The 14386-nt window shown below is 41.4% G+C and overlaps 2 protein-coding genes across 16 annotated transcripts in view; both read right to left on the minus strand.

Annotated features, from left to right (window-relative positions):
• LOC136057839 (bromodomain adjacent to zinc finger domain protein 2B) overlaps window positions 1-14386 on the minus strand; it is a 137611-nt gene that overhangs the window by 31463 nt on the left and 91762 nt on the right. For 10 of the 15 annotated variants that reach the window (XM_065750815.1, XM_065750828.1, XM_065750824.1 and 7 more), the window contains 7 exons: window positions 14099-14259; window positions 12988-13298; window positions 12470-12605; window positions 11735-11881; window positions 10107-10366; window positions 9305-9448; window positions 7424-8908 (listed from right to left, as the gene is read on the minus strand). In XM_065750815.1, coding sequence (XP_065606887.1) covers window positions 8755-8908; window positions 9305-9448; window positions 10107-10366; window positions 11735-11881; window positions 12470-12605; window positions 12988-13298; window positions 14099-14259 — 1313 coding nt within the window. In that variant the 3' untranslated portion in view covers window positions 7424-8754. Of the gene's footprint in view, window positions 1-7423; window positions 8909-9304; window positions 9449-10106; window positions 10367-11734; window positions 11882-12469; window positions 12606-12987; window positions 13299-14098; window positions 14260-14386 lie in introns of those variants that run through there. The other 5 variants (XM_065750827.1, XM_065750826.1, XM_065750825.1 and 2 more) reach the window with 2 other exon arrangements.
• Window positions 205-3624, minus strand: LOC136057859 (WD repeat, SAM and U-box domain-containing protein 1-like). The gene is made up of 3 exons (XM_065750877.1): window positions 3206-3624; window positions 2146-2330; window positions 205-346 (listed from the first exon to the last, which is right to left on the minus strand). The coding sequence occupies exons 1-3, from the start codon at window positions 3601-3603 to the stop codon at window positions 207-209; spliced, it is 723 nt and encodes a 240-aa protein (XP_065606949.1). The 5' UTR covers window positions 3604-3624; the 3' UTR covers window positions 205-206.

Below are 14386 nucleotides of genomic sequence, written 5' to 3' on the forward strand. Positions count from 1 at the left end.
TAAAAGCAAATATTTATCACAATATTAAGATGACTGGGGGAATTTTTTTTATCTTTACTATTATTGCTAAAGATATCACTGAATAAAAAGCGACCGGGCCCAATCTCACAAACTACAGCGTGCATTAGCTGCTTTCTAGCAAATCGATTAAAAGAACACTTCCAATTTGGTTTGCCATGTAAATTTTATCTTAGATGTAATTGTCATTAAAGAGTTAAGACACTTAAATATGAAGAAGCGTCACTATACACACCTAAGAAGTCTCCAAAGAAAATAAACCAGACTTTGATCTTATTATCTTGACCACAAGAAGCCATCTGGAAGTATCTGGATGTGTGTTCACCACCTGATAAAATTAAAAACTATTAATGGGAAATTTTTAAGCACAAAAAAATAACAGCATATCAGTACATTCCATCACCATTCTTTCAGAACAATTTGGTAAATCTCCTTAATCTCAGAACTACTTTAAAAAACATTGACAGAAACGTCTGCAGAAACGTTGCAGAAGTTTTAAAAATATCTGCAAATAAGGAATCTGTATTACCACTATATTACTTCCTGAACGAACAGATGAAGCCCAGAACTGTACCACTGTGCTCACATGCAAAGTTTTCTGGATGGCAGGCATTTGATTTCTCTCTCTGCCAAGTGTAGTAATGTTGCCTTTTAACCCATAATCTGCAGTCATTCCTCCACTGCAAATGGTTATTCCCACTCCTTCTACAGTCCAATAGTTCTCAAATTTTAAAATCATTTACACACGTACAAATCTTGAGAATATGGCAAACTACTTTCATCATTTTCAGTGTTTACCCTTTCCTGTCTATAAACCTGTGTTTCAGGACTGCAGTCCAAGCATTAGTTATCAAAGATGAAATACAATAGTAGCAATAGTTTTGCAGCTTTCCCTCTTTCTATTCAAGGATGTAAACATTTCCAACTAAGATCACATTCTATGTGTTGTTTCATTTTCTTTTATTCGCAGCCAAATTCTTTCTGCTCTCCTACTCTAGTGAGCTGACATACCAGCCTGACACAGGCGTGCAACAATCCCCAGCAGCATCACCACTGCAAGTATCGACTCTTAAGACTCTTACGACAATCCCCAGGTTCAAGGCTGAAAATCAGAAAACTGTAACAGCTGTTTGCATAACAACCTAAGTATAATATAATATGTAAAACTTAAATAAGAACCATATTTCCAGTTCTGCAGTCGCTGGACACGTCAAAACAGTTACAGTTAAGCATCTCATCAAATTACCCCTAAGGTTTCATCTCTTGTTTTCCCGTGTTCTCACTTTCATCTCACTACTGCAATAAAATCCTCACATACACAGAGCTGTTAGCAGTTTACAGGAGCCATGAGAGCTACTGTGGCCATGGCTGATCTTAGGACTTGCCACAGATCTGCTAAATATGAAAGTGCCTCATTTTCCCAGGATTTTGTGTGAGATCTGGGTCTTACCAAGAGACGAGGAGCATGCCTTAGCTATGATGCTGTAGAAACACATCCCTTGGTAAAACAGTCAGAATGAGAATTCTTTCACAGCTCAAAAGAGTAGTACACGTTATATGCTACCAGCCATTAACAGGCATTACAGGGCTGTACATACCAAGTTCCTCAGAAGGAGAACACACTGCTTTCCACTAAGCTTCACTATAATTTTTCAGCATAAGCTGCTTTTATTATTACATCTTAGCAAAACTCATAAGACTGTGGGCTCACCTCTCCCCAAGACTCCACCATTCTGCTTATTATATTTACAGTCCTTTGCGCTGCTTTAATCCAGTTCTATTCCTTGGGGATGCACAGTAAGAGTTAAGTGGAAATGGTAATCAAGGACTGCGCCTTCTGCCATCATTCTTAGACCCAGGAGACAGGCCTCACTTACAGATGCTGCCCGAACACGTTCCAAGACCCTGGCAGAATAATTAACTACTTAAAGCTATCAAAAAAAAGCTAATCAACGTGTTGGTGGACCTAGCATATTCCTTGTCATCAACCTCACCATTACTTGAGAGTATTCAAGAATATGGAGAAATCTCAGCACTTCCCAATGTCACTTGCCTCCTGAGCACTTATGGAAAAAGTAGAAAAAAAAACCCATGCACGTTCCTCCCCTGGAGAGTCAAGTAACTAACCAGAAACTGGATGTGAAGAAATATCACAGCAGGTAACGCCAAGATCATGTGCTTTTTCATTATGCAGACATCTCATTTTCTCGTCCCAAACAGTCAAATCACCGCAGGATGATCCAGTGACAAAGAAATTTCCACTCGGAGAAAATGCACAGGCCACCAAAGAACCATCTTTAACGCTTCCAGATCTGATAGGCAACAGTATATGATAACCGATTTTAGAAGCAATGTTCTCAAGAGCTAATCTCTCAATTGCAACCTGACAGAATAAACCAAACTGTACTAACTTCCCTATTTCAGAACTCAATAACAGAGGACAGAGAAACTGTGCAATTGCAATGAGATGCGCAAAAAGCATGCCTGTAGGATCCAAGACCTGCTCTTGGAGGAAGAACATGAGACACCACAAGGTAAAAGCTTTTCAGTTGAGTGATAAGGTAAGTTTCAAACTAAAGACGATTTGTCAGGACTCACAGTTTCAAAGACAAAATACTCTGACAGATTCTATGGTCTCGTGTGTGGGTTGGCAGCGGAGACAAAGGAATCTTGCTGGACATCCCTGCATACCTGAGGCCTTCTGAAGGTAAGCAGCATCTTTCCTTCGATTCTGTGCCCACAGCCTAGGACTCTGCTACTCTGCTGCAATTGCTACACTTTCCATGGCATTACAGCGTTACAGTACGTGCAATATAAAGCACACAGTCAGGCCCCGCTGACCAACATGCCGCAGTCTGTCGACAGTTTAGAAACAAGATGTTTATAATATGCAATGCATCCTGATTTCATGTCAAACCAATACATTAAAACCAAACAGACACGAGATAAAATAACAAAGCTTCCTGAGTCTGTATTGCTTCACGTTAAAAAGAAAGAAACGCTAACACTCAGCACTTCTCCTATTTATAACCCTCTGGTCTTCTAAACTCTTATTTTTTGTCACATGAACCAGAAGCGTAAGGTCTGCAAGTCTGTGCACAGTACAGCATGCTAACAGAGCAGCACTCGTAACAGACCCTACTTCCATAACAGTAAATAACACTGTGAAAAGACTTTAGGCACTCGCCTGTAGAGTTTCATCGAGTTCACGTTCCAAAGAACAACGCTTCCGTCAGCTGCACCTGACACCAGATACGTGGACTCCGGAGAAAAACGGCAGACTCTGACCGGACTGCCGGTGGGCTGCCCCAGCACTGCCAGCATCCGACCATCGCCAGTGTCCCAAATGACGGTGGCGCCATCTGTTGAACACGAAGCCAAAGTGCGTCCTGACGGAGAAAAGCAGCAGCAGTGGACAGCGTACGTGTGACCTTGCAAAGGGGAGTACGGCAGCTCAGTGAAGCCATTTAAAGAGTAAACACGAATGGATTTGTCCGTGGAACAAGTAGCCAGGCACGACGATGAGAAGGCGCAGCAGTTGACATCATCACTGTGCTCTGTTAAAGTGCGAATTAATGTCGCCATTTAATCTACTGCCCAGAAAAAAGAAAAAGAGAAAAAAGAAAACCTGAACTTAAAACAGACATCTCTCCTTTGTACGTGACACAGACATAGTGCCTTACTAAGATACAGTCTCCCGGAAGAACAACTGACTTGTAGAGGCTAATTTTTCGTGTCAGTATTGTTCTATTTTCAACCTGAAGCAAAGAAAAAAATATGGAAACGAGGAGATTTTGACTTGGTTACAGTAACGCACATTTTAACTTCTAGTTAAGTCAAACTTGCAAGTTTGCAATACAACACTGAAGCTCACATAAAACTATCTGATTCTGCCCTGTTCCAGTACTATTGTTTATGCTAACGTTTGCTGCTCAAATTTGTTCTCAGTTGCACACAGTTGCAAAACCATGAATTACGCACTGCAGAATCCAGTCAGCAAGCTATCAACTTATCAACTACTTGCTACATAAAAAACAAATCTCTCTTTCTACGCGTGATTAGCATTAGACGTCAAAATATTACTCAAGGTTGCGAAACGGAAATTGAATTGCCCCTGAAATTACATTTGCTTCTCCAAGAGCTTGAACTCCATGAGCATTCTCCAGGTGCTGAGGCTGTGGGAAAATCGTACCGCACAGATACCAACATCAGACAAGCGTGCCACGCAGCCGAGGTCAGGGAAAGCCCCCCCGAGTACGGATCACGGCCAAGCATCCCAGGGGAAAAGGAAGCGCCTAGAGCTGCACGTTGATGCCGGTGGGCAAAAGCAGCCGCGCTCCTCACGGCACCAGCTTCCCCAGCACCTCCCTCTCTAACCCTTACGGCAGCGGCAGACGGCTGCAGACAAAGCTCCGTACAGCGGAGCAGCAGCAGCAGGGCCGGCACTCACTCGGCTCTCCACGGACGGGTTCAGGGCAGCGCTGGGAGGGCCCCGCGGCCGCTCCGCACGGACGGCAGCACCCGGCCTCGGAGGCCGCGGGGACAGCGGCGCCTACACAGGGCCCGCCAGGAACGGACCGTACCGCACCGCCAGCCCCGAGGGCGGCACTGCGAGCCCCGCTCCGGCTCCCTCACCTCGCCTTCAGCCCCCTCACCTCGCCTTCAGCCCCCTCACCTCGCCTTCAGCCCCCTCACCTCGCCTTCAGCCCCCTCACCTCGCCTTCAGCCCCCTCACCTCGCCTTCAGCCCCCTCACCTCGCCTTCAGCCCCCTCACCTCGCCTTCAGCCCCCTCACCTCGCCTTCAGCCCCCTCACCTCGCTCTCGCAAAATAAACGAAACTAAACTCGATTAAAATAGAATAAATGGCGGCTGAACGAAGGCCGCCACACACCGCCCTCACCGGAGCCGCTGCCGGTGGCCCCGCCCCCGCGGCGCGCGCCCTTCGCCTCAGGGAACGCCGCAGATGGCGGCGCTTTTTCTGTCCCATTTCGTCCGCGCGTTTCCGGAACGCTTCCTCGTGCCCGGATTCTGCGGCCTCGACGCGCGCTGCACTGCCAGCATTCAACCGTGGAGCACGTCCTGTACTCACGCGGGTCCCGCCGGCGCCGGGCCGGCACCTGTCTGCGCACAGCGGGCGCGAGGCGGCCCCGAGCCGGGACGGGGCCGCGCCTCAGCACAGCCGCGTGACGCGCTGCTGCCGCGCCCACGGACGGACGCTTTCTCAGGGCGGCCCCGGCAGAAGCGGAGCTGCGCTGCGGGCCCCGCACGGCTCCCCAGGGCCGGCCCCGCCCGGGCCGCGCCGGTGAGCTCAGGGAGCTCCGAGCGAACGCGGACCGTTTCTTTTTGCCAGCTGGGAGACGTTCCTGCTGAAGAGGAACAGCTGCTCGTCATGCCCGTGATGCCGTGCTTTTAAACAGGTCCATCATTTACAGCTGGGAAATCAGAAATTACTCACTGCTCCGACAGCCTCCCTCGAAACTGAGCTCAGTTCCACTAACCCTGGTCAGTTTGGGCAGTACAGGCAAGGGGAATTACTGTCATTAAAGAGCGCGTTCATTTTCTTGACTGCACATACCGGCTATAAAAACCTGTTTACACTGGAGTGCTACAGCAGTCACAACATCCAACGGCCTCATTGGGCTGCCCCACATTTCAGTCCTCGCTCTGCAGGCACGCTGCAGGAAACCAAAAGCTTCTGGGGACCATACGATGTGTGCTGAGTAAACGAGGTCCTCTCGATCACAAGTTCAGCACTTCATACAATATTACTGGTTCTTCGGATTTCTGTACCCAATCACGGAAGCGCAGAGGTGCTCAGATAACCAAATGTCATTATGAACCAACATACATCATTTAAAAAGATGTGCGTCAGACCTGACAAAATGTGTCTCTGGACAGAGACGACATTTTCTCACTTCCAGCCGACTTTGTGCCATCACATCGCCGTTTCAAAGAGAAACAAGGAGACAAAAGAGAACGCAAAGCAATAAACAGAGAACTCCTCACTCACCACCACAAATGCGATTTCAAACGTTCAGAAGTTTGTTAGTGAACTCTGCAAATTAGTATCAGCTTACCTTGTTCAGATAGGAAGAAAGCACACTGGTCTTTTCCTCCAAGAAAACTGAGGGATGGGAACACTGACGGGACAGAAGGTTAGCGATTAAGAAAAACTAGGCCCATTTTTCCAGCAGTTAAATAAATCCCACTCTTTTCTGCAAAGACAGATGATGGTGTGTTTACATTTCAGGCTCACTTTTCAAATATAGTAATTTCTGAAAAGTTCATTTTACTGAAACGAATGAAAACACTCCACCAGTGAGTAAAGCAATAATGTACCAAAGTAGTAACGTACCAAAGTTAAGAGAGGTGAAGCATGTCCCACTATCACAGTGCTAAGCTCCTCAACTTTACCAGCTGCACAGCTAATCAGGACACAGCCTGAAAAATGCAGCTGTGTGCGTAACGTGGATGTTAATGCTGTTCTGACTTTTCAGAAAACTAATTACCTCTACTTATGGGGGGATAAAGTGCAGAATCCGAGAAAACAAAAACAACTGTCTTACATCAAAGTCATGCTTTTGCCAGCAATCTACGTCTTTTAAAACACACAAGCCTACTGTTATATGCCCAGAACGCGGATTACTCTCCAAATCTATGGAACGTATCAGCAAAGCTTTTTACTGAGACATTCAGAAACACGACCAAGAGGTTAAAAGCTATTAAGCAGCCAGTGGAGCTAATGTCAGAATGAAGAGCTGCCTGACATCCACACGTGATTCTTGTATTCCAGGTTACACCAGTTCTTCTGGAAAGACTTAAAATAACAACGACGTGTTCTGGAGAGAGCAACAGGACATATGAAAAGCTGTTAAAAAACAGGCACTTACTGTTAGTCAGCTGAGGGAGGAACTATAATGGCAAGGGGGTCTCTATAAAGCAAGACTGAGCCTCCAACACAGCAGTCCAAATTTAAAAGAAAAAAGATATTTACTAGTCAGGAAGTTACGTTTATGCATCTTTAAATCTATTTTCTTTAGTCAGGGCAATGGTTACAACCAGTGTCCTTCTACAGAGAAAAAAAGCTAACAAAAACAAACCATCACATACATGGCCATCAGTTTTAAGAAAAACTACATACGGTATCTATTTATATTACTGTTGTAAAGTTAGCAGAAGTACTGGGAAGCAAAGTCGCCACACCCTTAAAGCTTTAACCAATGTTATCTACACTCAGTCAAGGAGGTGGTTTAAGTGCTCCTCTGACTGCTTGGCAATTGCTTGGAGGTACCAAAAAAAGGCCAGGAGAATTTGATGCATCCTGAGAACTTTTAAGTGTAAGGTATTATTCAAAATATTCCTGTACACACAAGGGCTCAAGTATTAAAATTGCCAAGAAAATCAGGTTTGCAAAACGATCTTTTATTGTATCCGTGCCACACATACTAGTGAAAAATAACACTCCTAAAAACAAAACAAAAAAAAAAAAAAAAAGCTACCTTTCCACAACATTTCTTTTAAATAAAACTTCAAGTACTTTTACATTAGTACAAAATAAAATAATAAAATAAAATAAACAAAATCAACCCCCTCCCCCCAACCTCTATCTGCCCCAACAGGCCACCACAACACACAGCAGATAAAACACAGTGGTTACAAATGTCTTTTTTTCTTTTTTTCTTTTTGTCATTTCTGTGGCAAGGCAAATGGAGGAAAATGTTTCTACGAAAAAATACTGTGCGCTAGGAAACCATCACAATTTTATTCCATGTGGATACAAATGATTTTATTTGAAATTGAGGCTGTGGTGGCTTGAAATTAGGTAACAAAATAGAAAAATGGAAAACTAATATCCCCTACACCCTGTTTTTAAAGGCAGGCACTACCAAGATTAAGGAGACTCCACAGTGTTGGTAGAGGATACTTACTGTACAAGCCATATAGCTATAATTACCTTAAGACTAAAATAAAATGCTACTGTTCTCCTAAGGCATAAACAATAATATCTGCAAACAATATGTACACATCATACATATTTAAAACAAGACTTAATATAAACAATAATGAACAGTATATACATGTCTCAATTTTTCTTCACTGTCTTGAAATACAATTTAACTACACAAGTGATGCAGCAACATATATATAAATGTACTCGTAACTCTACAGTATATTTTTAGTGCTTTTACAGCACATCAGTGTAAACAGTTTTACTTGGCTTTGTTTTATATTTTAAAACATTCCTTGTTGTATTTTCAAGATTTAAAGCAATTTTCTAATTCTTCCTTTTCACAGAAAACGAAGATTCTGGATGCTGTATAATCATAAATAATTCATAAAATTAAATACATTCACTAAAAAATAAACTACAAGGTAACAAAATGAAAAATAGATATTTATTGGAAGGGAAAAGAACCATTTTCCCGAGTAGAGCTCTGGTGGTTGAATGTTCAGTGCGTTTTGATATATTTTAAATTGCTATTGCACTATAACACCCCTTTCTTTGAAATTCTTTGGGTGTGCTTCCCTGTTCTACCTAAATTAGCTTGTTAAAACATACAAACCAAGAACCAAGGGCTGCTGTAGGAGTGAAGCCTTCAGAACTAATATCACTCTTCGGTGACACTTATAAGGAAAAAAAAAAGTCATCAGTTATGCAGGTGCCTTGCACTTTCATGTTCACATTGCTGGTCTCATCAGTCCTCATTTAAGGGGAAAAGTGAGTTCGGGTAACTTCAGCTCGATTTGAAAATCTCTGTCCACTTTTTTTCAAAGTATTTCCTCATGTTGTGGCCAGCCCTGCCTATGTCAGAATCATCTTCATTAAAGGTTTCACAGTTGTCAAAAACAAGCCTGACATCCAGCGAAAATGCTTCAACATTAGGGTACCTGATAAAAGAAAAGGGCGAATGATTTCTGGTACAGTTAAAATCAAAGGGGAAAGAACCTTCTTAACATCAGTGCATTTACAACCAGTTACAGAACAGGCAGTGAATGTTCGACGAACAAACTCAGATTTATCTAATTTTAATATTTTCCAGAAAATAAATCTTAGCATAAGCAAATGCTTTTTCATTACTTTTTTGGTTACTTTCATAAACAGACTTCCAAGATAGAATTTCAAGCCTGAACTGGACAACATTCCCCCCCCAAACCCTAACCACCCCCCTCCCCTTAACTTCCCTTTTCTAAAAAGAAATGCAGTACAATTCTCAAGCCTATCAATAAGCATGTATGGAGCATTCAAATCTCAGGGGAAGTAGAATTTACAATAAGTTTACTTACTGTCCGCTAGTTAGCTTGTCTCTAATAGTGGAAAAGTCCATAGGCTTTTTAATAACTTTCTTATAACCAGGAACAAGTTTCAAGTTTACAGGAAGTAAGAAAGGCCAAGCATCTTCGTGAGTTTCCAGTTCTGAGAGAATCACGCTGAATAAAACAAGGATTAAAATCGGCAATATTAAGCTTTGCATGATCAGAAAAGCTGTTCCCTGTCCCCGATGTCTTCACATATTGTGAACTTATTCACCCTTATAAAATCTGTGCCCTCTGTAAGACAGAAAACAGTTGCAATACAGACAGAAAACGGACGATTCAGAGTAGCACTCAGCTCTCTCCAGATACTTTGGCAAGATGACGTTCAAAGTACTGAAGCTGCACTAATATTTCATCATAAACCATCTGCAAACTAGTAAAACAGGTGCTGACACTCGCTTTCCAAACGCCACAAAGACACTACAGAAGAAGATGCTTTCGTATTACCAGCTGCAATGCAACACCTACCTTCTCTACACTTAAGAAAGCTGTCCATATCACAGCTCTCAGGGTTTTTCCTACTCTAGTACTCCTCCATGCCCTTCCAAATCACATACTGCACTCTGTGATTAAGTACTTTACACATTGCCAATTGCTCCCTGCAAGCACACAAAATCTTTTAAACAATCACAGTCAAATCACCAGAACCGCTGTGGAGATGCAGAACAGGGTTCACGTTCCTGAAAACACAGTTATGTAGTGAGGCACAACCTGCTTCTACAACACACACTGAAGTTTAGAATTAGCTGCTTTATGAGTAGGCAGACTGTACCTGCATACAGCCAGGTCCTTGGAGTCATCTCTTCGAGGTTTCTTTAGAGCAGTGAAATTTTCCTGCTTTCCTTGGCTTACAGAAATACTTTCATCCATTTTCCTTTTCTTAGGGTCTGTTTTGCCTCTTTTTAATGAGGTGCTTGCAGTCGCAGAGTCTTCATCTTCTGTGTCTCCTGGTAATTTCCTGCCTCTCTTTTGTTCGTTACCTTTTTTTCCTTTTATTTGAAGTTTTTTTAATTTTAGAGTTTGACCACTGGCCTGAAAATAAAAAGGAATAAGCAATAACCAAGAAATTACAGAAACCTCTTATTATTGATAGACAGCAGCGAAGATCAAACAGCCACAGAAAACAACTACAGCATGATGGCAATTACTCACTTTTTGCTCTTCTATAAAGGTGAGTAAGGCTGCAGAAATCCCTGTGACTAGTGATTTAGGTTCCCTACCTGTACAGTGCAAAAGCACCTGACCTTCAGGCTGGTATGACAATAGCTCCTAGCAAACCAGGATGGCCTAGTTTTAGGTTCAATAGGTAGGTCACTTTGAAGGCGATAGCTCCTATTTATTTCCCTGGAAACCATAACAACTACTAAAAGCACAATAACACTATTTGACAGAAGAAATTCATAGCTACACAACACCGTTTTTCAACAGTCGCCACCATTTGCTATGCATTTTCACCTTCATGTCACGCTCATAAAAATATGCACATGAAAAAAACACGTCAGAAAAATATTATTCTGTCGTACTAGAAATAAAATTATTTTAAAGGAAAACGAGACAAAAAAAAAATCAATTCAGAAGCAACAGGGCAACCTTACAGCATGATGGGATAACTTCCATTCCTATAATAAGGTACGTTGTAATATGATCCCTTGAAAGCTACAGGAAAAGGTTAAAACCTGAGTTTACCTCTACTACACAGTGAATCCCCAATAGTGACCTATTTTCATTACTTGTGCTGCACACTTGTTTAAAAAACAATGCACGTTCCTTATTACTTTGTGTAAGACACGCCCAAAAAGGATCACATTGAAAACGTGAAAAATGTACAACACTGAGCACTGTAGTTGAAAGTTACACTATTCACAAATCAAAAATTTTCTTAATTTTAGGACTACATACAGACTAGAAAAAATGTGGACGTGCAATAACAATTCCTGCAAATTTAGTCATTTAGATTGAACTATCCTATTGTTCTCTTCAGGCTCTTTTTATTTGAAGGAAAAAAAACCTTAAGACTCTCTCAAATATATTGTGCTGCATCAAAAAAGTAAAACTAATCTGCCCTGAAAAAAAAGACAATGATTTATTAAGTATTTTTCTCTACTATTTCTTATCAAACAATCTAAGCCATTTGTCTGTCAGCTCTTAACACTAATACTGAAAAGTATGATAAAATGAAGAAAAGGCTATAATGTCGAAACACCGAAAAAAATTCAGCATATATTTACATTAAAAATTAAAGTTTAATACCAATGTTTACTGCCACTGAAACTGCCGTCCAACATAAAACATATTGATAATTATTTTTGTTGAAAAAAGCACTGGTAGGCATATAGCATGTATGTTCTAGCATCTACAGGAGGAACACTCTGTTCACTTCAAGTTTATGGTAAGCATTACCTTTGCTATGCAGGCAGGACAAAACCAGTCACCATCTGGTATAGTAGTGATCTTGGGTCTGTGGCAGTAGGTATGACAGCCTTTGTCACAACCATCACAAAGCAGCAGCAGTTCCTCATTATCTCCCTTTCGACATATTTGGCAGTACTGTAACACATAAAAAATGGATTCAATTTTTAAGCTTTGAACCACAGGAATGGTACCTAAGCTGCAGTTCCCATTCAAACAACTCACTCTGAATTTTATTTTATTTTTTCATTTTATCTCAGAGTCTAGCAATGATAACGAATGGATGAAGTATGCGAGGAGCTAATGAAAAGGCTCCACAGAAACAAAACTGAATTGGGATATGCAATGCTGAATCACCACAGAGCTTATGTCACGGATGACATGGAACATACTCTATTAAATACAGTATCTTCCATCAGATGAAGTCATGAATTACTATTTACCTAGACGTTAATTATGAAGAGGAATTACTACCTTATACAGAGTAAACAAATTCAAAGGCTTTTCATCTTAAAACGTTCATGATACTGGATTCAGCAAGAAGGGAATAATCCTTTCCAGTATATTTATGCTCATCTGTGCTCAACGTACAGTTAAATATTAAGTTTTACAGGCAGTAATAAAAAATGTTATAAATCACGTTCTCTTAAAATACCTAAAATGTGAAAACAGGACACAGCGAAACTAGCTCAGTTACGATATATTTTCTTAATAAAAAACACTTACAACTTTCATAATAGATTTTTCCCACGCTATTGATTTCTGTAACTGCTGAATGCACAGGGCTACCTGTGCAGCACTTCGTGCTTCTGACAACGCCTTTCTCCATACCCTTAGCCCTGGAGCAATATCCTCTTCAGTTCTGCATGGAAACATAGGGAAATCAGATAGGTCATGTCCACGTTTGCTGATATCTGAACGTGGAACAAGCATTATCACACTGAAAGCCAAGCAATGACAAAACGTACACAGCCATTAAGTATAAGGTATAAGCAACTAAATTTGATGCAGTGCACAGACTGTGGCTACGAGCCTCAAAGCTTAGTCACAACCAGTTAAACGTAAGAGAACTTTGCATTATCAACAAACGTGACAAAAAATATCATTATGAAGCACCATGCAGAGTAACACGATCCATGTGGATCACAAACATACAAGAAAGTACACAGATAACAAGCAATAGGAAATAGGCTCCAATTAGCAAAGAAGCACAATAATTTTTCAAGTTAATCTCAAAAACCTACCCGTCACCATCACCACTAATGGATGGTGCAGGAGCAGGGACAGTAACTGTGCCCACATTATCCAGTTTGATCTGAATGGTGGTACTTAAGGGGCTCTTCAGATACCTTCGCTCTATGTTCCGCTCCAAGTCAGCAAGCCTGGTTACAGCTATATCTAGAGGGTTGTCACTCTTCCGCTCTATAGAGCTGGTACTGCCTTCTCCGCCTCCAGCACTATCTCCATCGTGCTTCTTGTGCAATCTACTAATTGACTTATGTTCATGATATACCAAGTCTTCTCTTTCTGATGCAGGTTCAGGACACAGCCAGCCCTATGTTAATAGAAAGGTTTGTGCATTTATTGGTTGCTATTAACTTAGGTGTTTGAATAGAGGAACTGTTTTATAGAATCAGAACAAAAAATCAGAATAAAAAGTGCTGTTTCCAGTACATCTTGGTAACTTGTAATCCATCTGCAGAGACATTTCCCAAAATCTCCAGAGAACTAAAACTATCAATCAAAAATACATAAGCATTACCAGACTTTCTGAAGTGATTTTTCTACAACGTTCCACACGCTTATCTTATTTTGAAGTATCCTATTATATCAGTGAAAACATCAGAATAGGTCCTGTTTCACTGTCTCAGGAGACAGTATCGATTGGTCACACAGAAACGGCATCTTCTAGTAGAACATACTACATCTGGAATACCACAGCCATACCCGAACCAAACGTGCTCAGTTTGGTATCACTACTCACCCCGGAAAAGTTATTGGCAGAACCCAAAGCAGGCAGAAAAGTGGCAAACCCCACTAAAATTAAGTCATCTGTATGAAATTAAATCTTGGCATTCGTGAAAGGTTAACCAAACGTGCACGACTGCACACCATCAAAGAACTCCTCAGAAAGCTGTCGTTCTGATCACCTTTAGCTGAAGATACAACTGCAATGAAATACCTGAAGCACATATCCATCATAGTGCTGCAGTGGATTCGTTATATTTGCTGACAATTCCAGATGAACGAGAAGGCACTTACCAACAGCAAAAGGTCCACTACTATCTACTTTAAATTCTTCCCACTTCAGCAACATTATTTTAAAAGAGAAATTTTACTAGAAGTTAGTTTTACCTTAACTTGCAAACTAGCTGATGCAACTCTCCTCTCTAGATCTTCCACCTGCTGAAGAATAGCAAGGTCCACCTCCATTGCTCGTTCTTCTACTGACCAGTTTTCCACAACATCTCGAGTTACCTGGTTATCTTCATTTTCATTGTTATCAATAATTGCAACTGCATTTGAGAATCACATTTTGTTAAATTATTATAACTTATCCAAGTAAATTCAAGCTGATTTACCTGTCAGTCCAATTAAACGCTAAAGAACTGTTACAAAAGCGTACAGCTCTTAAGATATCCA

Source organism: Cyrtonyx montezumae, unplaced genomic scaffold (assembly GCF_038088225.1).
Source record: "Cyrtonyx montezumae isolate F1298 unplaced genomic scaffold, pur_monq_1.0 scaffold_7, whole genome shotgun sequence".
Taxonomy (NCBI): Eukaryota; Metazoa; Chordata; class Aves; order Galliformes; family Odontophoridae; genus Cyrtonyx; species Cyrtonyx montezumae.